The following is a 20,992-nucleotide window of genomic DNA, read 5'->3' as shown; positions in this document are numbered from 1 at the left end:
GGGTTCAGGGCAGGAGAGTTGGCCAATTGGGCACAGTAATACCATGGGCAGTAAACCATTTACCAGTGGTTTTGGCACTGTGAGCAGGTGCCAGGCTGGCACCCAGACCATCACTGACTGTGGGTACTTGACACTGGACTTCAGGCATTTTGGCATTTCCCTCTCCCCAGTCTTCCTCCAGAATTTGCTTTCATCCGAAAAAAGTTCTTTGGACCACTGAGCAACAGTCCAGTGCTGCTTCTCTGTAGCCCAGGTCAGGCGCTTCTGCCGCTGTTTGTGGTTCAAAAGTGGCTTGGGGAATGCGGCACCTGTAGCCCATTGCACACGCCTGTACACGGTGGCTCTGGATGTTTCTACTCCAGACTCAGTCCACTGGTTCCGCAGGTTCCCCAAGGTCTGGAATCGGTTCTTCTCCACAATCTTCCTCAGGGCCCGGTCACCTCTTCTCGTTGTGCAGCATTTTCTGCCTCGCTTTTTCCTTCCCACTGAGGTGCCTTGATACAGCACTCTGGGAACAGCCTTCTGGGCAGCAGTCAGGTCGCCAGGCTTACCCATGATTGCGGGTTTGAGTAATGAACCAGGCTGGGAGTCTATAAAAGCCTCAGGAATCTTTTTCAGGAGTTTAGAGTTAATTAGTTGATTCAGATGATTAGGTTAATAGCTCGTTTAGAGAACCTTTTCATGATAGGCTCATTTTTGGAGATAGGAATTGTGGGTTCCCATGAGCTGTATGCCACAATCATCAATATTAAACCAATAAAAGGCTTGAACTCCTTCAGTTGTGTGTAATGAGTGTAAAATATATGAAAGGCTAATGTTTATCAGTACATTACAGAAAATAATCCACTTTATCACAATATGCTCATTTTTGGAGAAGGACCTGTATATCATTCACTATAGGGATTCCCCTGTACTAAGCACAATTCAGCAGGAACAGCCCCCTAAGTTTGCCCATAGCCTGTACAGAGAGATACCATAAAACTATGGCACATAGGGATTCCCCTGTACTAAGCACAATTCAGCAGGAACAGCCCCCTAAGTTTGCCCATAGCCTGTACAGAGAGATACCATAAAACTATGGCACATAGGGATTCCCCTGTACTAAGCACAATTCAGCAGGAACAGCCCCCTAAGTTTGCTCATAGCCTGTACAGAGAGATACCATAAAACTATGGCACATAGGGATTCCCCTGTACTAAGCACAATTCAGCAGGAACAGCCCCCTAAGTTTGCTCATAGCCTGTACAGAGAGATACCATAAAACTATGGCACATAGGGATTCCCCTGTACTAAGCACAATTCAGCAGGAACAGCCCCCTAAGTTTGCCCATAGCCTGTACAGAGAGATACCATAAAACTATGGCACATAGGGATTCCCCTGTACTAAGCACAATTCAGCAGGAACAGCCCCCTAAGTTTGCCCATAGCCTGTACAAAGCAGGTGATTGGCCTGTATGGAATGAAGGGGCCCAGACAGTTGAGGTGAAGATATTTATTGGATGTAATACTTGTGGTGAAGCCACAGACGTGGGGCAGGCACAGGGGGCACCTTGGGGTGTCCGTAAATAAGGCTAAAAATCCCAATATTATGTAACACAAAAATAGAGAATTTCCCATAGAAACGTAAGGCTGTCGCTCATTTGTACAGTTACTGAGGCGCGATGCACAGGGGCACATTGCACATATCAGGCACTTGGGGGCACAGTGAGGCACAGGGACCCCCACACACAGGAGGTACCCCGATACCCTCCCACTGCTGCATGGGGGGAAGCTTAAGGCAATGCAGCAGGGACAGGCAAGGGGGCAGCATGAGATTAATAGGGTAAAGAGGTAGCAAAGAGGGCAATAGGGCGCCAGTAGCAGCAATGGGGCAGGGGGCAGCATAAGGGGGCAATAAGGCACCAACAGAAAGGACTGGCACTGGCACAGGGTCCTCTGGGCATAAAGAACCGTCGTGGTCATGTAACAGGAATGAAGTGCAACACCGAGCCCCCCGGCAGAAGGCTGGTCATTGGCCTTAGAATGAGTTATTAGCGAGAGGGGGAGCTGTGGGCACGGCAGGGGCAGTAAAGCTGGGTGGGGGGCAGTTGCCCTCAGTGAGAATCCTCGCGCAGCTCCGATGGGAGGAACTTGTACTGCTGCTGCCGGATCATGGCCAGCTTCTTCCGTGCCTCCTCCAACTCCCGCTCCTTCCGCAGCATCTCCTCCTGGGCCGCGATGATCTGCAGGGGCAACACATGGTCAGGGCTCCCCTATGTAACCCCCTAACCCCCCCCCCCCAGCTGCTACAGTACAGGATCCCAGCAGCATCTCCTCCTGGGCCGCGATGATCTGCAGGGGCAACACATGGTCAGGGCTCCCCTATGTAACCCCCTAACCCCCCCCCCCAGCTGCTACAGTACAGGATCCCAGCAGCATCTCCTCCTGGGCCGCGATGATCTGCAGGGGCAACACATGGTCAGGGCTCCCCTATGTAACCCCCTAACCCCCCCCCCCCAGCTGCTACAGTACAGGATCCCAGCAGCATCTCCTCCTGGGCCGCGATGATCTGCAGGGGCAACACATGGTCAGGGCTCCCCTATGTAACCCCCCCCCCAGCTGCTACAGTACAGGATCCCCAGCAGCATCTCCTCCTGGGGCGCGATGATCTGCAGGGGGCAACACATGGTCAGGGCTCCCCTATGTAAACTCCCTAACCCCCCCCCCCCAGCTGCTACAGTACAGGATCCCAGCAGCATCTCCTCCTGGGCCGCGATGATCTGCAGGGGCAACACATGGTCAGGGCTCCCCTATGTAACCCCCCCCCCAGCTGCTACAGTACAGGATCCCCAGCAGCATCTCCTCCTGGGGCGCGATGATCTGCAGGGGGCAACACATGGTCAGGGCTCCCCTATGTAACCCCTAAGCCCCCCCCCCCCCCAGCTGCTACAGTACAGGATCCCAGCAGCATCTCCTCCTGGGGCGCGATGATCTGCAGGGGGCAACACATGGTCAGGGCTCCCCTATGTAACCCCCTAACCCCCCCCCCAGCTGCTACAGTACAGGATCCCAGCAGCATCTCCTCCTGGGCCGCGATGATCTGCAGGGGCAACACATGGTCAGGGCTCCCCTATGTAACCCCCTAACCCCCCCCCCCCAGCTGCTACAGTACAGGATCCCAGCAGCATCTCCTCCTGGGCCGCGATGATCTGCAGGGGCAACACATGGTCAGGGCTCCCCTATATAACCCGCCCCCCAGCTGCTACAGTACAGGATCCCAGCAGCATCTCCTCCTGGGCCGCGATGATCTGCAGGGGCAACACATGGTCAGGGCTCCCCTATGTAACCCCCCCCCCCCCAGCTGCTACAGTACAGGATCCCAGCAGCATCTCCTCCTGGGCCGCGATGATCTGCAGGGGCAACACATGGTCAGGGCTCCCCTATGTAACCCCCTAACCGCCCCCCCCAGCTGCTACAGTACAGGATCCCAGCAGCATCTCCTCCTGGGCCGCGATGATCTGCAGGGGCAACACATGGTCAGGGCTCCCCTATGTAACCCCCCCCCCAGCTGCTACAGTACAGGATCCCAGCAGCATCTCCTCCTGGGCCGCGATGATCTGCAGGGGCAACACATGGTCAGGGCTCCCCTATGTAACCCCCCCCCAGCTGCTACAGTACAGGATCCCAGCAGCATCTCCTCCTGGGCCGCGATGATCTGCAGGGGCAACACATGGTCAGGGCTCCCCTATGTAACCCCCTAACCGCCCCCCCCCAGCTGCTACAGTACAGGATCCCAGCAGCATCTCCTCCTGGGCCGCGATGATCTGCAGGGGCAACACATGGTCAGGGCTCCCCTATGTAACACCCCCCCCAGCTGCTACAGTACAGGATCCCAGCAGCATCTCCTCCTGGGCCGCGATGATCTGCAGGGGCAACACATGGTGAGGACTCCCCTATGCAGACCCCACCATTGCCATGGGGCCCAGGGGTAGGCAGGGGAACCCAATGGGCAGGACAGTTCCTAAGAGGCCCCTCCCTAGTCCCACAATGCCTTGCTGCTCCTCACCTGAGCGATTCCTCCCACCATCTTCTCCTTCACCACCACCGTCTCATCGTGGTCCTGGAACGCGGCGGCTTTCTGGGCAGCCTTCACCAAGTTGTCTGAGGCTCGCTTTACTGCATTGCCGGCAACCTGCCGAGAGACCAAGCAGGTGTTGAGCTCTGCCCTACCCACAATCCTTAGGGGGGCACACTGGACACACATGTGTCACACACACCCCATGACCAGAAACACAGTAGAAGGAAGCCATTGGCTGGGGGGCCCCCAAAAGCCGAACCCACCTGCAGTCGCCTCATGGCTTCGGAATCATGATCGGCCTTCACTTTACAGGCCACCAGGAGCTGCGCCGTGGATGCCGCCACCTGTTTGGCTGAAGAGATCAGCTTCTCCTCGCTGGCGTGTCCCTGTACCGCCGAATTGGCCGCTTCGCACAGATTACTGGTCGCCGCGGCCACCATACGAGCCTGTGGGGCAGAGAGGGGGTTAAATCCACAGGAGCCAAACACAAAGCAACTCCCCTATATCTCTATATACACACAGTAAAGGGCTGCTGCCAGTGCTATTCTCATATCTACCACTAGGTGGGGCATCAGGGCCCATTGCTCTGCTGATTGGTTGCTGGAGGGGAAAGGGAGTAAAGTAAAGAGCAGTAAAGAGAGACTGAAGTCACATGGCTCGGGGCACTTTGGAAAGTAAGAAAATGGCTGCCTCTCTTCAATAGTTTAAAATTAAATGTAAAAACAACGTGTTTGTTCTTTTAAAAAAATGTATTTCAGTGCGGGAATGTGCCGGGGCTTTTTGTACAAGCATGCTTTCCAGCGAGCGAATCCCTTCATTGCGCAGTTGTACCCGCCCACTTACAGCTGATATCAGTCCTTGGGACCACTGTCCGTCATCATCGGCATTGGCTGGAATGGCACCGACCTACAAAAGCAAGAGACCGTGTCATGAACAAGGAAGAGCAGGGGGTGGGAGGGGTAAGTGGTAGGAGGAGCTGGGGTGGGAGGGGTAAGTGGTAGGAGGAGCTGCGGTAGGAGGGGTAAGTGGTAGGAGGAGCAGGGGGTGGGAGGGGTGAGTGGTAGGCGGAGCAGGGGGTGGGAGGGGTGAGTGGTAGGAGGAGCAGGGGTGGGAGGGGTGAGTGGTAGGAGGAGCAGGGGGTGGAAGGGGTAAGTGGTAGAAGGAGCAGGGGGTGGGAGGGGTGAGTGGTAGGAGGAGCAGGGGGTGGGAGGGGTGAGTGGTAGGAGGAGCTGGGGTGGGAGGGGTGAGTGGTAGGAGGAGCTGGGGTGGGAGGGTTAAGTGGTAGGAGGAGCTGGGGTGGGAGGGGTAAGTGGTAGGAGGAGCTGGGGTGGGAGGGATAAGTGGTAGGAGGAGCTGGAGTGGGAGGGGTAAGTGGTAGGAGGAGCTGGGGTGGGAGGGGTGAGTGGTAGGAAGAGCAGGGGGTGGGAGGGGTGAGTGGTAGGAAGAGCAGGGGGTGGGAGGGGTGAGTGGTAGGAGGAGCTGGGGTGGGAGGGGTAAGTGGTAGGAAGAGCAGGGGGTGGGAGGGGTGAGTGGTAGGAGGAGCTGGGGTGGGAGGGGTGAGTGGTAGGAAGAGCAGGGGGTGGGAGGGTGAGTGGTAGGAAGAGCAGGGGTGGAGGGGTGAGTGGTAGGAAGAGCAGGGGGTGGGAGGGGAGGGAGGGGTGAGTGGTAGGAAAAGCTGGGGAGGGAGGGGGCTGGACCTTTAGCAAGAGGAGGAGTGAATGGGAGGTTAGGAGGGATGGAGTGGAAGCTCTTGGGCAAGAAGAGAACAGTAGATGAGTGGAAGGTACCTTGCCCTGTGCCACGAGCTCTCTCTGGGCGGCCGACGCGGCTTTCACCAGAGCGCTGGTAGCGGCCGCAATGGATTTAGCTGCCTCCAAAATCTGCTCCTCGAAGTTCAAGCTTTCATCCGCCTGCTACAGAAGGAAAAGAGAGTTAGCTCTTGTGTATGGAATTATTATACTAAGTGTCAGTTCTGGGGGGCAGGTAACCCCTTCAGTGCTGCTGGGATCTGAACCGATGGAGTAAAGAGCAAGTTCTTTGCAAATTTAACATGAAACCCCCAATTTCTTCATGTGACCTTTAATCAGATGGGCAGCGGGGGGGGGGACTATGGGCGGCGGGGGGACTACAGGCAGGGGGGACTGCGGGCGGAGGGGGACTGCGGGCGGAGGGGGACTACGGGCAGCGGGGGGACTGCGGGCGGAGGGGGACTACGGGCAGGGGGGGGGACTACAGGCAGGGGGGGATGATTTCATGAATATAAGTTGGAAATAGGTTTCTCTTTTAATGGAGACTCTGGTACCATGAGGGCCCCCAGCCACCAATGTACATGTTGTTGTTCTCCATCAGGCCTTCAGGGGGCCCTAATAATCTTGTTGTACGGGGGCCCTGAGATTTCTGATGGCAGCCCCTGCATGATGTGCCCAAATGTGCCCCCTGCCAATGCCCCAAGCCTGGCATCCAGTATAAGAGACGGTGGGTAGGACTGGCCACGCCCCTGGGCACCCAAGTGATACCTTTGGTTTGGCGCGAGGCTTCAGCTGCTCCAGTTTTTTTGCTGCTGCTTCAATTGCAGCCGCTGCTCCCAACAACTCATTCTCTGCAATCACCGTGGGGTCTTCTGGATCCACCCACTCAGTACCTGAAAGGGGACAGCGAGGGGTTAAACAGCTGCGAGACTCCGTGTCAGGCTGGGGCACCAGTAGTGCCAATGGGGCAGGGCATCTGGGAGAGGAGTGTGGCACCCAAACCATCAAGTCTCCCCTCAATTCTGGTATTAATTACATAACTTGGGGTGAGTGGGGGGCCCCCTGTTACCTTTCATGGCCTCGGCGGCCTGGATGAGTTCTGTCACTGAGCCGGCGACCTGCTTGGAGTGAGTGGCCAATTGCTGCTTTAGCTCTGGGCTGGGCTTCTGCAGGATCTAAGGGAACCAGAGGGGCAAAGGGGGTGAGAAGTGGCGCAGGGAGGGGGGCGCAGGGTACGTGAGGGTGAGACACAGACCCTACACAGACTCCGCATACAATACAATCAAAGGAGGGAGGATGTGCAGGAGGGAGGAGGCGGCGTACGAGATGGGGGGAGGCGACACAGGAGAGAGAAGGAGGAGCAAGAGGGAGAGGGGAAACAGAAAGAAGGAACCCTGGGGGGAGGATTCGGTGAAGGAGGAGAATGTGCAGGAGGGAGAAGGAGGAGCAAGAGGGAGGCAGCACAGGAGGGGCAAGAGGGAGAGGGGAAACAGAAAGAAGGAACTCTGGAGGGAGGATTCGGTGAAGGAGGAGGATGTGCAGGAGGGAGAAGGAGAAGCAAGAGTGAGGAACCCTAGGAGGTGGTTTTGGTAAAGGAGGAGGCACAAGAGGGGAGACAGAAGGAAGGGACCCTGGGGGGAGGCGGCACAGGAGGGAGGGAGGAGACTGAAGGAAGGAACCCTGGGGGGAGGCGGCACAGGAGGGGAGACAGAAGGAAGGAACTCTGGAGGGAGGAGTCGGTGAAGGAGGAGGATGTGCAGGAGGGAGAAGGAGGAGCAAGAGGGAGGAACCCTAGGAGGTGGTTTTGGTAAAGGAGGAGGCACAAGAGGGGAGACAGAAGGAAGGGACCCTGAGGGGTGGCGGCACAGGAGGGAGGGAGGAGAATGAAGGAAGGAACCCTGGGGGGGAGGCGGCACAGGAGGGAGGAGGAGGCACAGGAGGGGAGACAAAAGGAAGGAACCCTGGAGGGAGGAGTCGGTGAAGGAGGAGGATGTGCAGGAGTGAGAAGGCGGAGCAAGAGGGAGGAACCCTAGGAGGTGGTTTCGGTGAAGGAGGAGGCACAAGAGGGGAGACAGAAGGAAGGAACCCTGGGGGGAGGCGGCACAGGAGGGGGGAGGAGGCACAGGAGGGAGGAGGAGGTACAAGAGGGGAGACAGAAGGAAGGAACCCTGGGGGGAGGCGGCACAGGAGGGAGGAGGAGGTACAAGAGGGGAGACAGAAGGAAGGAACCCTGGGGGGAGGCGGCACAGGAGGGGGGAGGAGGTACAAGAGGGGAGACAGAAGGAAGGAACCCTGGGGGGGAGGGCGGCACAGGAGGGAGGAGGAGGCACAAGAGGGGAGACAGAAGGAAGGAACCCTGGGGGGAGGCGGCACAGGAGGGAGGAGGAGGCACAAGAGGGAGACAGAAGGAAGGAACCCTGGGGAGGCGGCACAGGAGGGAGGAGGAGCACAAGAGGGGAGACAGAAGGAAGGACCCTGGGGGGAGGCGGCACAGGAGGGGAGGAGGAGGCACAAGAGGGGAGACAGAAGGAAGGAACCTGGGGGAGGAGGGCACAGGAGGGGGGAGGAGGCACAGGAGGGGGGAGGAGGCACAAGAGGGAGACAGAAGGAAGGAACCCTGGGGGGAGGCGGCACAGGAGGGGGGAGCGGCACAGGAGGGAACAGAAGGAAGGAACCCTGGGGGGAGGCGGCACAGAGGGGGGAGGCGGCACAGGAGGGGGAGACTGAAGGAAGGAACCCTTGGGGGGAGGCGGCACAGGAGGGGGGAGGCGGCACAGGAGGGGAGACAGAAGGAAGGAACCCTGGGGGGAGGCGGCCAGGAGGGGGGGAGGCGGCAACAGGAGGGGGAGACAGAAGGAAGGAACCCTGCGGCCAGGCGGCGGCACAGGAGGGGGGAGGCGGCACAAGAGGGGAGACAGAAGGAAGGAACCCTGGGGGGAGGCGGCACAGGAGGGGGGAGGCGGCACAGGAGGGGAGACTGAAGGAAGGAACCCTGGGGGGAGGCGGCACAGGAGGGGGGAGGCGGCACAGGAGGGGAGACAGAAGGAAGGAACCCTGGGGGGAGGCGGCACAGGAGGGAGGAGGAGGCACAAGAGGGGAGACAGAAGGAAGAACCCTGGGGGGAGGCGGCACAGGAGGGAGGAGGAGGCACAAGAGGGGAGACAGAAGGAGGAACCCTGGGGGGAGGCGGCACAGGAGGGAGGAGGAGGCACAAGAGGGGAGACAGAAGGAAGGAACCCTGGGGGGAGGCGGCACAAGAGGGGAGACAGAAGGAAAGAACCCTGGGGGGAGGCGGCACAGGAGGGGGAGGGCGGCACAGGAGGGGGGAGGCGGCACAGGAGGGGGGAGGAGGCACAGGAGGGGAGACTGAAGGAAGGAACCCTGGGGGGAGGAGTCAGCGCAGGGGCTACTTACCAGAAGCACGTGCTCTAACAACTGCAGGTAGCCAATGGCGCACTCCTTCCCAAAGCGCGTGGCTCGCATTCGCACGTCAGCATTGACTTCAGGGTGATATACAGCCTCCTGAATAGGAAATAATATCCCTGTGTGAGTTTGGGGGGGCGCCGGGATACTCCTACACACTCCATAGGGGGAGGGGCTACAGATACTCCCTGTATTACCCCAGCGCACCCACTACTGAGCTTGGGCACCTCTCCTGCCCATGCCAAGCTGAGGGGGCACAGGGGGCACTGACCTTGCAGGATCGCAGCATGTCGGCAATAGCGCGCCGGCTCAGATTGGCCGTAGCAATCACGTCCTCCTGGCGGCAAGAGTTCCCAGCAGCCACCGCTTTAGCAGTCGCCATGGTGATACCTTTAGTCATTCGGATAAAATCCTCAGGGGTAGAAGTCTGTGGAGGCGGCTCAGGAGAGGAAAAGACCTGGGCGGGAATCAGGGGAAAGGGTTAAAAACTCATTATGGAGGTGCCTCCTATAGACTCCGCCCTCACAGGCAATGGCACACTCACTCACACTAACCTGGTGCATCCCCTCAGTGCACACTCAGAGGAACGCAAACCCACTCACACTCAGAGGGAAAAGCATGAGCTGCTTAAGGCTTGTGCATCCCCTCAGTGCACACTCAGAGGAACACATACCCACTCACACTCACACAAGTGCACACCCCCACAGGCAACCCTACAGAAGTGACCCAGATGCAGTCAGACTGCCACACGGGCAGCGGCAGGATCAGTCAGCTGATGAGGCTGAGCTGCTCCTGAGCCCCAGTTGTACAGCTACTCACCATGTCAGGGGCCTCATTCCCTGTTACACTCACCGCCAGCTCCTGCCGAATGTGCTCTATGGTGGCTTCCAGCGCGCGAGTTCCCTTTGTGGCTTCATCTTCTACCGCTTTCACCGTCTTCAACAGTGACGTGACGTTGGTTACCATGACCTGGGGGCAGTCAGAGCAGATCGTAAGGTATTAACTTGCCCTTTCCTCCCTACTGCTCAGGGGCACCTAGCGAGCCGCACTCATCCTCACTCACAGATCCATGTATCTGGGCCTCCCTGCTTGCACTAACATGGCCTCTGCTTATTGGCTACCTGCACAAGCCTCCTGCAACACGGCCTCTGCTCATTGGCTACCTGCACATGCCTCCTGTAACTCAGCAACACGGCCTCTGCTCATTGGCTACCTGCACAAGCCTCCTGTAACTCAGCAACATGGCCTCTGCTCATTGGCTACCTGCACAAGCCTCCTGTAACTCAGCAACACGGCCTCTGCTCATTGGCTACCTGCACAAGCCTCCTGTAACTCAGCAACACGGCCTCTGCTCATTGGCTACCTGCACATGCCTCCTGTAACTCAGCAACACGGCCTCTGCTCATTGGCTACCTGCACAAGCCTCCTGTAACACGGCCTCTGCTCATTGGCTACCTGCACATGCCTCCTGTAACTCAGCAACACGGCCTCTGCTCATTGGCTACCTGCACATGCCTCCTGTAACTCAGCAACACGGCCTCTGCTCATTGGCTACCTGCACAAGCCTCCTGTAACTCAGCAACACGGCCTCTGCTCATTGGCTACCTGCACAAGCCTCCTGTAACTCAGCAACACGGCCTCTGCTCATTGGCTACCTGCACAAGCCCCCTGTAACTCAGCAAAACGGCCTCTGCTCATTGGCTACCTGCACAAGCCCCCTGTAACTCAGCAACACGGCCTCTGCTCATTGGCTACCTGCACAAGCCTCCTGTCCCTTTAATTCCCAGGCTTACTGGCAGAGGGGGCAGCAAATTTCACACATATTAAAATAAATACTCACCAATATCTCCCACCAGCCTATTCACATCCTCTTGCCCCCCCCCCCCACATGAGTAACCAGAGAGATTCCCTGCACTCCTTAATTCTAGCTCCTGAGTGCAGCAGAACTCTCTCTAGAGACCCCTCCGTATTCTATATCACATGGAAAGGCCCCCCCCTCCTCATGTCACATGACTTGCATATCCTGTCTGTACCTTGGCCGAGTTCTTCAGCTGATAGACGGATGGGTCATCACTGGACTTGCCAGCCGCTGCCTTGGTGGCGCTGATGAGATCGCCCAGAGCCTTCGCCACATCTTTAACGGCATTGATCAGTACCACCTGGGGGCAAGAAGATAAACATCAGCACGGGTAAAGTCCCCCTGAGATGTCTAATATGGATGCCGAGTGTTGTATGAGGCCGAGGGTAGGTGGCTGCCAGGCTGTGGGAACTAGCCCTGCCCAAGGAAACTAAGGCTGGCACTCACACAGATGGTAGAACTGCCCATGTTGGTATGGGAACTAGCCCTGCCCAAGGAAACTAAGGCTGGCACTCACACAGATGGTAGAACTGCCCCCATGTTGGTATGGGAACTAGCCCTGCCCAAGGAAACTAAGGCTGGCACTCACACAGATGGTAGAACTGCCCCCCATGTTGGTATGGGAACTAGCCCTGCCCAAGGAAACTAAGGCTGGCACTCACACAGATGGTAGAACTGCCCATGTTGGTATGGGAACTAGCCCTGCCCAAGGAAACTAAGGCTGGCACTCACACAGATGGTAGAACTGCCCCCATGTTGGTATGGGAACTAGCCCTGCCCAAGGAAACTAAGGCTGGCACTCACACAGATGGTAGAACTGCCCCCCATGTTGGTATGGGAACTAGCCCTGCCCAAGGAAACTAAGGCTGGCACTCACACAGATGGTAGAACTGCACCCCATGTTGGTATGGGAACTAGCCCTGCCCAAGGAAACTAAGGCTGGCACTCACACAGATGGTATAACTGCCCATGTTGGTATGGGAACAAGCCCTGCCCAAGGAAACTAAGGCTGGCACTCACACAGATGGTAGAACTGCCCATGTTGGTATGGGGACTAGCCCTGCCCAAGGAAACTAAGGCTGGCACTCACACAGATGGTAGAACTGCCCCAATGTTGGTATGGGAACTAGCCCTGCCCAAGGAAACTAAGGCTGGTACTCACACAGATGGTAGAACTGCCCATGTTGGTATGGGAACTAGCCCTGCCCAAGGAAACTAAGGCTGCCACTCACACAGATGGTAGAACTGCCCCAATGTTGGTATGGGGACTAGCCCTGCCCAAGGAAACTAAGGCTGGCACTCACACAGATGGTAGAACTGCCCCAATGTTGGTATGGGGACTAGCCCTGCCCAAGGAAACTAAGGCTGGCACTCACACAGATGGTAGAACTGCCCCAATGTTGGTATGGGAACTAGCCCTGCCCAAGGAAACTAAGGCTGGTACTCACACAGATGGTAGAACTGCACCCCATGTTGGTATGGGGACTAGCCCTGCCCAAGGAAACTAAGGCTGGCACTCCCACAGATGGTAGAACTGCACCCCATGTTGGTATGGGAACTAGCCCTGCCCAAGGAAACTAAGGTTGGCACTCACACAGATGGTAGAACTGCACCCCATGTTGGTATGGGAACTAGCCCTGCCCAAGGAAACTAAGGCTGGCACTCCCACAGATGGTAGAACTGCCCCCAATGTTGGTATGGGAACTAGCCCTGCCCAAGGAAACTAAGGTTGGCACTCACACAGATGGTAGAACTGCCCGTGCTGGTCATGATACAGAACAGATAGTGTAAAAACAATCCCCATTACCTGGGTTTCGGGGTCCTCTGCTCCCAAGCTGGCTGCGCCCAGTTTCACGGTTTCAGCGAGACGGGTGATGGTTGTTACAGACGACTGAGCCGCCTGTGCCAGTTTCTCCTGACTGGAAGTTGCATTTTGCACCAGCACTTTGGTGTCCTCCACCAGAGCCTTCGCTGTCTTTAGGATCCCCTCCCTGTGAGACAGAGTCCTGTGAGCCTAGGGCAATTCTCATTAATTAGGGCCCCTCCCACCCCCTCTGCCCCTCCCACCCCCTCTGCCCCTCCCTTATAATATATAAACACTACTGTGTCCCTATATTCCCAGTCACAGCCGCGTCTGTCATACCGATGATCAGCGAAGGTCTCTGCATTTTCCCGGTTGAGGGTTCCGGCAGTGGCGAACATGATGGTGGTGTCGAGATCAGCGATAATTCCAGATACGGCACTGGCTGCTGTAATACAAGCCTGCGTGCCGCGGTTACCGGCCTGAAGAGCTGCGAGCACATGAGAGACCTAAACACAGAGGGACAGAAAGGGAAGACTTGTATGTAGGCAGGGGGCCCCAAGAATGTGGGGGTGCAATTGCACTGAATGGCTGTGACTGTACCTTCTCTGACACGCGCCTTGCGCTCTCTATCAGCTCCTTCTTGGTGTAACTGTCATTGGGGCTGCACTGAAGGGCCCCTGCCTTGGTGACAAGCAGTGAGCAGTTGTGCCCCAGCTCTTGTACCCGCTGCTTGATGTGTGAGCCAATCTGTGGGGAGAAACCATTTATATGGGAGGTGAGTGCTGCCAATCACAGGGGGAAGAGACACTGCTGCCAATCACAGGGGAGGAGAGACACTGCTGCCAATCACAGGGGAGGAGACACTGCTGCCAATCACAGGGGAGGAGACACTGCTGCCAATCACAGGGGGAAGAGACACTGCTGCCAATCACAGGGGAGGAGAGACACTGCTGCCAATCACAGGGGAGGAGACACTGCTGCCAATCACAGGGGAGGAGACACTGCTGCCAATCACAGGGGAGGAGAGACACTGCTGCCAATCACAGGGGAGGAGACACTGCTGCCAATCACAGGGGAGGAGAGACACTGCTGCCAATCACAGGGGAGGAGACACTGCTGCCAATCACAGGGGAGGAGACACTGCTGCCAATATAAGGAGAAGGATACAGAGAGCCAGATGGACCAATAGGCACAGAATTGTGGCAATCTCACCTCCTCGTTCTCTGCCGTCATGGCTGCCGGTTTGGCTTCCTGGGCCAGCTGGCCGTATTCGTTGGTTAGCTGGTTGGCCAGAGTTCCTAGTTCATCGGGGTTTGTTGTGGACTTTGTGACCTGGAGAAAGAAAAATATTTTTGTTTCTTGGACTGAGACCACAGAGGAAAAGCAGCCGAGCGCCACCCTGAATGGCACATACCATCTCCTGTACGGTTACAGCAATGGCCTTTGCAGTCTTCACCATAGTCGTCTGATAATCAACAAAGGATCCCTCTGGTTCTCCTGCCGGCTCCTCATCCAGCTGTAAGGGATAGGCAAGTGTCAGTACCTGGGACTGAATGGTGCCCATCTGTAACCGGGACTAAATGGAGCCCGTCTGTAACCGGGACTGAATGGAGCCCGTCTGTAACCGGGACTAAATGGAGCCCGTCTGTAACCGGGACTAAATGGAGCCCGTCTGTAACCGGGACTGAATGGAGCCCGTCTGTAACCGGGACTGAATGGAGCCCGTCTGTAACCGGGACTGAATGGAGCCCGTCTGTAACCGGGACTAAATGGAGCCCGTCTGTAACCGGGACTAAATGGAGCCCGTCTGTAACCGGGACTAAATGGTACCCGTCTGTAACCGGGACTAAATGGTGCCCGTCTGTAACCGGGACTAAATGGTGCCCGTCTGTAACCGGGACTAAATGGTGCCCGTCTGTAACCGGGACTAAATGGTGCCCGTCTGTAACCGGGACTAAATGGAGCCCGTCTGTAACCGGGACTAAATGGAGCCCGTCTGTAACCGGGACTAAATGGAGCCCGTCTGTAACCGGGACTGAATGGAGCCCGTCTGTAACCGGGACTGAATGGAGCCCGTCTGTAACCGGGACTGAATGGAGCCCGTCTGTAACCGGGACTGAATGGAGCCCGTCTGTAACCGGGACTAAATGGAGCCCGTCTGTAACCGGGACTAAATGGAGCCCGTCTGTAACCGGGACTAAATGGAGCCCGTCTGTAACCGGGGCTAAATGGAGCCCATCTGTAACCGGGACTAAATGGAGCCCGTCTGTAACCGGGACTAAATGGAGCCCGTCTGTAACCGGGACTGAATGGAGCCCGTCTGTAACCGGGACTAAATGGAGCCCGTCTGTAACCGGGACTAAATGGAGCCCGTCTGTAACCGGGACTAAATGGAGCCCGTCTGTAACCGGGACTAAATGGTGCCCGTCTGTAACCGGGACTAAATGGAGCCCGTCTGTAACCGGGACTAAATGGAGCCCGTCTGTAACTGGGACTAAATGGAGCCCGTCTGTAACCGGGACTAAATGGAGCCCGTCTGTAACCGGGACTAAATGGTGCCCGTCTGTAACTGGGACTAAATGGAGCCCGTCTGTAACCGGGACTAAATGGAGCCCGTCTGTAACCGGGACTGAATGGAGCCCGTCTGTAACCGGGGCTAAATGGTGCCCGTCTAACTGGGAACAGGTGGAGGCCACATTTCGGGAGTCCCACCAGCTTTACCTTATTGATGGCTTGAGTAATGGAATCGACCATCCCACCAACAGCGCCAGCGGCACTCGCAGCTTCATTGAGAGTCACGGTCAGATCTTCCACCGCTTCGTGCATCATCTGAGCCGCCTCGTCCAGAGCCTCCTGAGTGTGGGCAGCAACCTGAGAGGGGGCGGAGTTGCACAATCAGCTGCACCAATCAAACCTTGCCTTTCTGTCTCCTGTTCCTTTGCTCCCCAAAGCACTCTGTTTCAGGCTTTAAAATGGACGTTCTGTATTCCAATAGCCTCTTTGTGGAGACCCTCTAGTACTCACATGGTGGGGAGCTCGGGGCGCCATGATACAAATGAAGGGGAGCCTGGTAGTACATGCACAGCTGAGCCCTTACGGGGGGTGTCCCTCAGAACCCCACTCTGACAATAGGGACCCAGCTGTAGCACCCTCTTTTACAACAAACCTTGGGGTTCCCTCCTGCCTCCTTGGATGTGTAGAGCATCTGCAGGGCCGACTCGGCCAGGGTCTTTGTCTGGTCCAAGAGGTTCATTTGCTGCTGGTGATTAATGGTTTTGGAGGCAGCGCCGATGGCGGCGTGGGTCAGTGGTTCAAAGTACTGGGCCATCTGGGAAACCTACAGAGAGGAATGAGATGCTCAAGGTAAGGGGGGCTACTGTGTGGCTCTGAGCCCTATTAGCCCACTTGCCAATCAGAAAGCACTCAGGGCATTACCTTGTGTCCCAGTTGGGATGAATCTGCTCTGGCAGCCGCTGCCATTGGCTCAATCAGATTGCTGATCTCTTGCACCGACGTCTGCATCTGGGTGTGTAGGGCCTGAGGGGAGGAGCCATAATAGGGTCTGATCAGCATTTTCCTTCTAATCTAATGACCCCCACCCATAAGAGAAATATCCCTGAAGGTGCCAACATGCTACAGACCTCTTGGGAGATACCCTCCCGAGGAGCCAACTGCTGGCTGATGGCTTCTAAGGAGGCCTGGTCCAGATCCCGCACAGACTGGTTCAGGAGCTCGATGGCCTGGTCACATTCTCTCTGACCTGGAGCTTTGTCCCTAAGAGAGAAACAATGAATTCACAGAGGGATTGTTGGGCTACAAGGTGCCACCCAACCAGGGAAAGACAAGCCACAGGGGCTTCAGTAATGTCCCAGGCAACCCATACGGACTACCCCAGTGCAATGCTCTGCACCAGTGATAAATGCAAGTGGAGCTGGAAGAGAATCATGGGAGTTGTAGACGCCTAGGCTAATAAGCCAGTGAGGCTGGTACAGAACCATGGGAAATGTTGACTTTATTTGCATCCAAACTCACCGCATGTTGGTGATAAGTTTCTTTATGGAGTCGGAGACGGTGCGCGAATGGCCGGCCAGCACTGACCACTGAGGTGGATCCTTGGGGTTGGCAGCCAATGAGCGAGCAGTCTGAATGAGCCCAGAGGAGCTTTCTAACATCAGCTTAGCCGCAGTAACAATTGGCTCCATGGCCCGAAGGCCCTGTAACAGAAAAGCCCAGTGAGTGAGGGGGACAGTGAGGGGAAGTCTGAGCCTCTAAGCAGCCATTGGGCCCCACTCACCTCAGGGGAGATCTGGGCAGGAACACTGGCAAACTCAGGGTTGGATGCGAATGCTGTGAGATTCTCTACTGCCTGGATGAGCGGTACGGTCGCATTGCGGCACTTGACCCGATTATCATCATTAAATGCCCCATCCAGAGCCTGTGGAAAGAGACAATTAGTTGTACCTGCTAGCCTCTATTGGCCAATCTCCTAAGGCTAGAGACCTTCTCCAATTTCACCAGGCGGTGATTGTAATTGCTGTGATTGCTCCCTAGTTCCGCCGGGTCTAGTCTCCGCTCCCTAGTTCCGCCGGGCTAGCCTCCGCTCTCTAGTTCCGCCGGGCTAGCCTTCGCTCTCTAGTTCCGCCGGGCTAGCCTCCGCTCTCTAGTTCCGCCGGGCTAGCCTCCGCTCTCTAGTTCCGCCGGGCTAGCCTACGCTCTCTAGTTCCGCCGGGCTAGCCTCTGCTCCCTAGTTCCGCCGGGCTAGCCTCCGCTCCCTAGTTCTGCCAGGCTAGCCTCCGCTCCCTAGTTCCGCTGGGTCTAGCCTCCGCTCCCTAGTTCTGCCGGACTAGCCTCCGCTCCCTAGTTCTGCCGGACTAGCCTCCGCTCCCTAGTTCCGCCAGATCTAGCCTCCGCTCCCTAGTTCCGTCAGATCTAGCCTCCGCTCCCTAGTTCCGCCGGATCTAGCCTCCGCTCCCTAGTTCCACCAGGTCTAGCCTCCGCTCCCTAGTTCCGCCAAGTCTAGCCTCCGCTCCCTAGTTCCGCCAAGTCTAGCCTCCGCTCCCTAGTTCATTTCTTACCTTGATGGTTTTGACAAGATTAGCGGTGCTGTTAGCAACCTCCTTGGCAGACTGGACAAACTGTCTCTTGGCAACAGGATTTGAGGTATGGGTGGAGGCAACGCGGCAGGCATTGCACAAAGCAGACGTGTGTTTGGCCACAATGGTGGCAGCAGATAAGACCTACAGAATCAGAAGGAAACAGAATAGGATTATGAGTGTGTGGATAATCAGGGAGAAAGATCTGCATTATGGATGGTTTGATTGGACAATGCAAATGGTGCAGGGTGATAGGTTGTTGCTCACCTGTGATTGGGTACAGGCAGGGTCTCCAAGGTTCTGACATGCCATTTGGATAGCTTGATTGGCTCTAGCAAATTGTGTTGGATCTACCAGTCCCTGCTGTCCAGCGTGGCTATTAGGGTCAGAAACTCCAACCAGGTAGGCAGCCTGTGGGGACAGGGACATATCAGCTGACCTGCCCAAAGAGACAGACACATGGTGGCACGTGTGCCCGAGCCATTTACCTGGGCAGCAGCCTCAGTCAATCCACAAAGAGCTTTGGAAGCGGCACTGACAGATTCGCCAAACTCCGGAAGGTTACAGGTCTTGGCATTCTGGGAAATGCCGGCCATGGACTCCCCAAGTACCTGAGGGAATGAGAGAGAATTGCTAAAGGGGACAGAAACCATCCTATCAGGGGAAAGGGGCACCGTGTCTCTTATTTCTGCCCCACACATAGGGCAGGAACCACCCTATCAGGGGAAAGGGGCACCGTGTCTCTTATTTCTGCCCGGCACATAGGGCAGGAACCACCCTATCAGGGAAAAAGGGGCACCGTGTCTCTTATTTCTGCCTGGCACATAGGGCAGGAACCACCCTATCAGGGGAAAGGGGCACCGTGTCTCTTATTTCTGCCCGGCACATAGGGCAGGAACCATCCTATCAGGGGAAAGGGGCACCGTGTCTCTTATTTCTGCCCCACACATAGGGCAGGAACCACCCTATCAGGGGAAAGGGGCACCGTGTCTCTTATTTCTGCCTGGCACATAGGGCAGGAACCACCCTATCAGGGGAAAGGGGCACCGTGTCTCTTATTTCTGCCCGGCACATAGGGCAGGAACCACCCTATCAGGGAAAAAGGGGCACCGTGTCTCTTATTTCTGCCTGGCACATAGGGCAGGAACCACCCTATCAGGGGAAAGGGGCACCGTGTCTCTTATTTCTGCCCGGCACATAGGGCAGGAACCATCCTATCAGGGGAAAGGGGCACTGTGTCTCTTATTTCTGCCCCACACATAGGGCAGGAACCATCCTATCAGGGGAAAGGGGCACTGTGTCTCTTATTTCTGCCCCACACATAGGGCAGGAACCACCCTATCAGGGGAAAGGGGCACCGTGTCTCTTATTTCTGCCCGGCACATAGGGCAGGAACCATCCTATCAGGGGAAAGGGGCACTGTGTCTCTTATTTCTGCCCCACACATAGGGCAGGAACCATCCTATCAGGGGAAAGGGGCACCATGTCTCTTATTTCTGCCCGGCACATAGGGCAGGAACCATCCTATCAGGGGAAAGGGGCACCGTGTCTCTTATTTCTGCCCCACACATAGGGCAGGAACCACCCTATCAGGGGAAAGGGGCACCGTGTCTCTTATTTCTGCCTGGCACATAGGGCAGGAACCATCCTATCAGGGGAAAGGGGCACCGTATCTCTTAATTCTGCCCGGCACATAGGGCAGGAACCACCCTATCAGGGGAAAGGGGCACCATGTCTCTTATTTCTGCCCGGCACATAGGGCAGGAACCACCCTATCAGGGGAAAGGGGCACCATGTCTCTTATTTCTGCCCGGCACATAGGGCAGGAACCACCCTATCAGGGGAAAGGGGCACCATGTCTCTTATTTCTGCCCCACACATAGGGCAGGAACCACCCTATCAGGGGAAAGGGGCACCGTGTCTCTTATTTCTGCCCGGCACATAGGGCAGGAACCATCCTATCAGGGGAAAGGGGCACCGTGTCTCTTATTTCTGCCCGGCACATAGGGCAGGAACCACCCTATCAGGGGAAAGGGGCACCGTGTTTCTTATTTCTGCCTGGCACATAGGGCAGGAACCATCCTATCAGGGGAAAGGGGCACTGTGTCTCTTATTTCTGCCCGGCACATAGGGCAGGAACCATCCTATCAGGGGAAAGGGGCACCGTGTCTCTTATTTCTGCCCGGCACATAGGGCAGGAACCATCCTATCAGGGGAAAGGGGCACCATGTCTCTTATTTCTGCCCCACACATAGGGCAGGAACCACCCTATCAGGGGAAAGGGGCACCCTGTCTCTTATTTCTGCCCGGCACATAGGGCAGGAACCACCCTATCAGGGGAAAGGGGCACCATGTCTCTTATTTCTGCCCGGCACATAGGGCAGGAACCATCCTATCAGGGGAAAGGGGCACCGTGTCTCTTATTTCTGCCCGGCACATAGGGCAGGAACCACCCTATCAGGGGAAAGGGGCACCCTGTCTCTTATTTCTGCCTGGCACATAGGGCAGGAACCACCCTATCAGGGGAAAGGGGCACCGTGTCTCTTATTTCTGCCCAGCACATAGGGCAGGAACCATCCTATCAGGGGAAAGGGGCACCGTGTCTCTTATTTCTGCCCGGCACATAGGGCAGGAACCATCCTATCAGGGGAAAGGGGCACCGTGTCTCTTATTTCTGCCCGGCACATAGGGCAGGAACCACCCTATCAGGGGAAAGGGGCACCGTGTCTCTTATTTCTGCCCGGCACATAGGGCAGGAACCACCCTATCAGGGGAAAGGGGCACCATGTCTCTTATTTCTGCCCGGCACATAGGGCAGGAACCACCCTATCAGGGGAAAGGGGCACCATGTCTCTTATTTCTGCCCGGCACATAGGGCAGGAACCACCCTATCAGGGGAAAGGGGCACCATGTCTCTTATTTCTGCCTGGCACATAGGGCAGGAACCATCCTATCAAGGGAAAGGGGCACTGTGTCTCTTATTTCTGCCTGGCACATAGGGCAGGAACC

At 56.6% G+C, this 20,992-nt stretch overlaps 1 protein-coding gene across 5 annotated transcripts in view; it reads right to left on the bottom strand.

Moving 5' to 3' along the window:
- Window positions 1-1,477: 1,477 nt before the first annotated feature.
- The window catches only part of tln1 (talin 1), a 73,881-nt gene continuing 54,366 nt past the window's right edge, over window positions 1,478-20,992 (bottom strand). For 3 of the 5 annotated variants that reach the window (XM_031895050.1, XM_031895049.1, XM_031895051.1), the window contains exons 34-58: window positions 18,472-18,594; window positions 18,251-18,394; window positions 17,966-18,127; window positions 17,185-17,325; window positions 16,923-17,104; window positions 16,532-16,664; window positions 16,326-16,427; window positions 16,057-16,227; window positions 15,612-15,761; window positions 14,305-14,406; window positions 14,103-14,222; window positions 13,491-13,637; window positions 13,230-13,396; window positions 12,894-13,077; window positions 11,262-11,387; window positions 10,081-10,197; window positions 9,500-9,685; window positions 9,220-9,327; window positions 6,875-6,980; window positions 6,574-6,698; window positions 5,845-5,970; window positions 4,901-4,963; window positions 4,321-4,503; window positions 4,046-4,171; window positions 1,478-2,222 (exon numbers count right to left, since the gene is read on the bottom strand). In XM_031895050.1, the coding sequence (XP_031750910.1) occupies window positions 2,094-2,222; window positions 4,046-4,171; window positions 4,321-4,503; window positions 4,901-4,963; window positions 5,845-5,970; window positions 6,574-6,698; window positions 6,875-6,980; window positions 9,220-9,327; window positions 9,500-9,685; window positions 10,081-10,197; window positions 11,262-11,387; window positions 12,894-13,077; window positions 13,230-13,396; window positions 13,491-13,637; window positions 14,103-14,222; window positions 14,305-14,406; window positions 15,612-15,761; window positions 16,057-16,227; window positions 16,326-16,427; window positions 16,532-16,664; window positions 16,923-17,104; window positions 17,185-17,325; window positions 17,966-18,127; window positions 18,251-18,394; window positions 18,472-18,594 (3,423 nt within the window). In that variant the 3' untranslated portion in view covers window positions 1,478-2,093. Of the gene's footprint in view, window positions 2,223-3,776; window positions 3,903-4,045; window positions 4,172-4,320; window positions 4,504-4,900; window positions 4,964-5,844; window positions 5,971-6,573; window positions 6,699-6,874; window positions 6,981-9,219; window positions 9,328-9,499; window positions 9,686-10,080; window positions 10,198-11,261; window positions 11,388-12,893; window positions 13,078-13,229; window positions 13,397-13,490; window positions 13,638-14,102; window positions 14,223-14,304; window positions 14,407-15,611; window positions 15,762-16,056; window positions 16,228-16,325; window positions 16,428-16,531; window positions 16,665-16,922; window positions 17,105-17,184; window positions 17,326-17,965; window positions 18,128-18,250; window positions 18,395-18,471; window positions 18,595-20,992 lie in introns of those variants that run through there. The other 2 variants (XM_031895052.1, XM_031895053.1) reach the window with 2 other exon arrangements.

This window comes from Xenopus tropicalis, chromosome 1, assembly GCF_000004195.4.
Source record: "Xenopus tropicalis strain Nigerian chromosome 1, UCB_Xtro_10.0, whole genome shotgun sequence".
Lineage (NCBI taxonomy): Eukaryota > Metazoa > Chordata > Amphibia > Anura > Pipidae > Xenopus > Xenopus tropicalis.
Note: the sequence above shows the minus strand (reverse complement) of the source record. Positions and strands in the feature narration are given on the sequence as shown.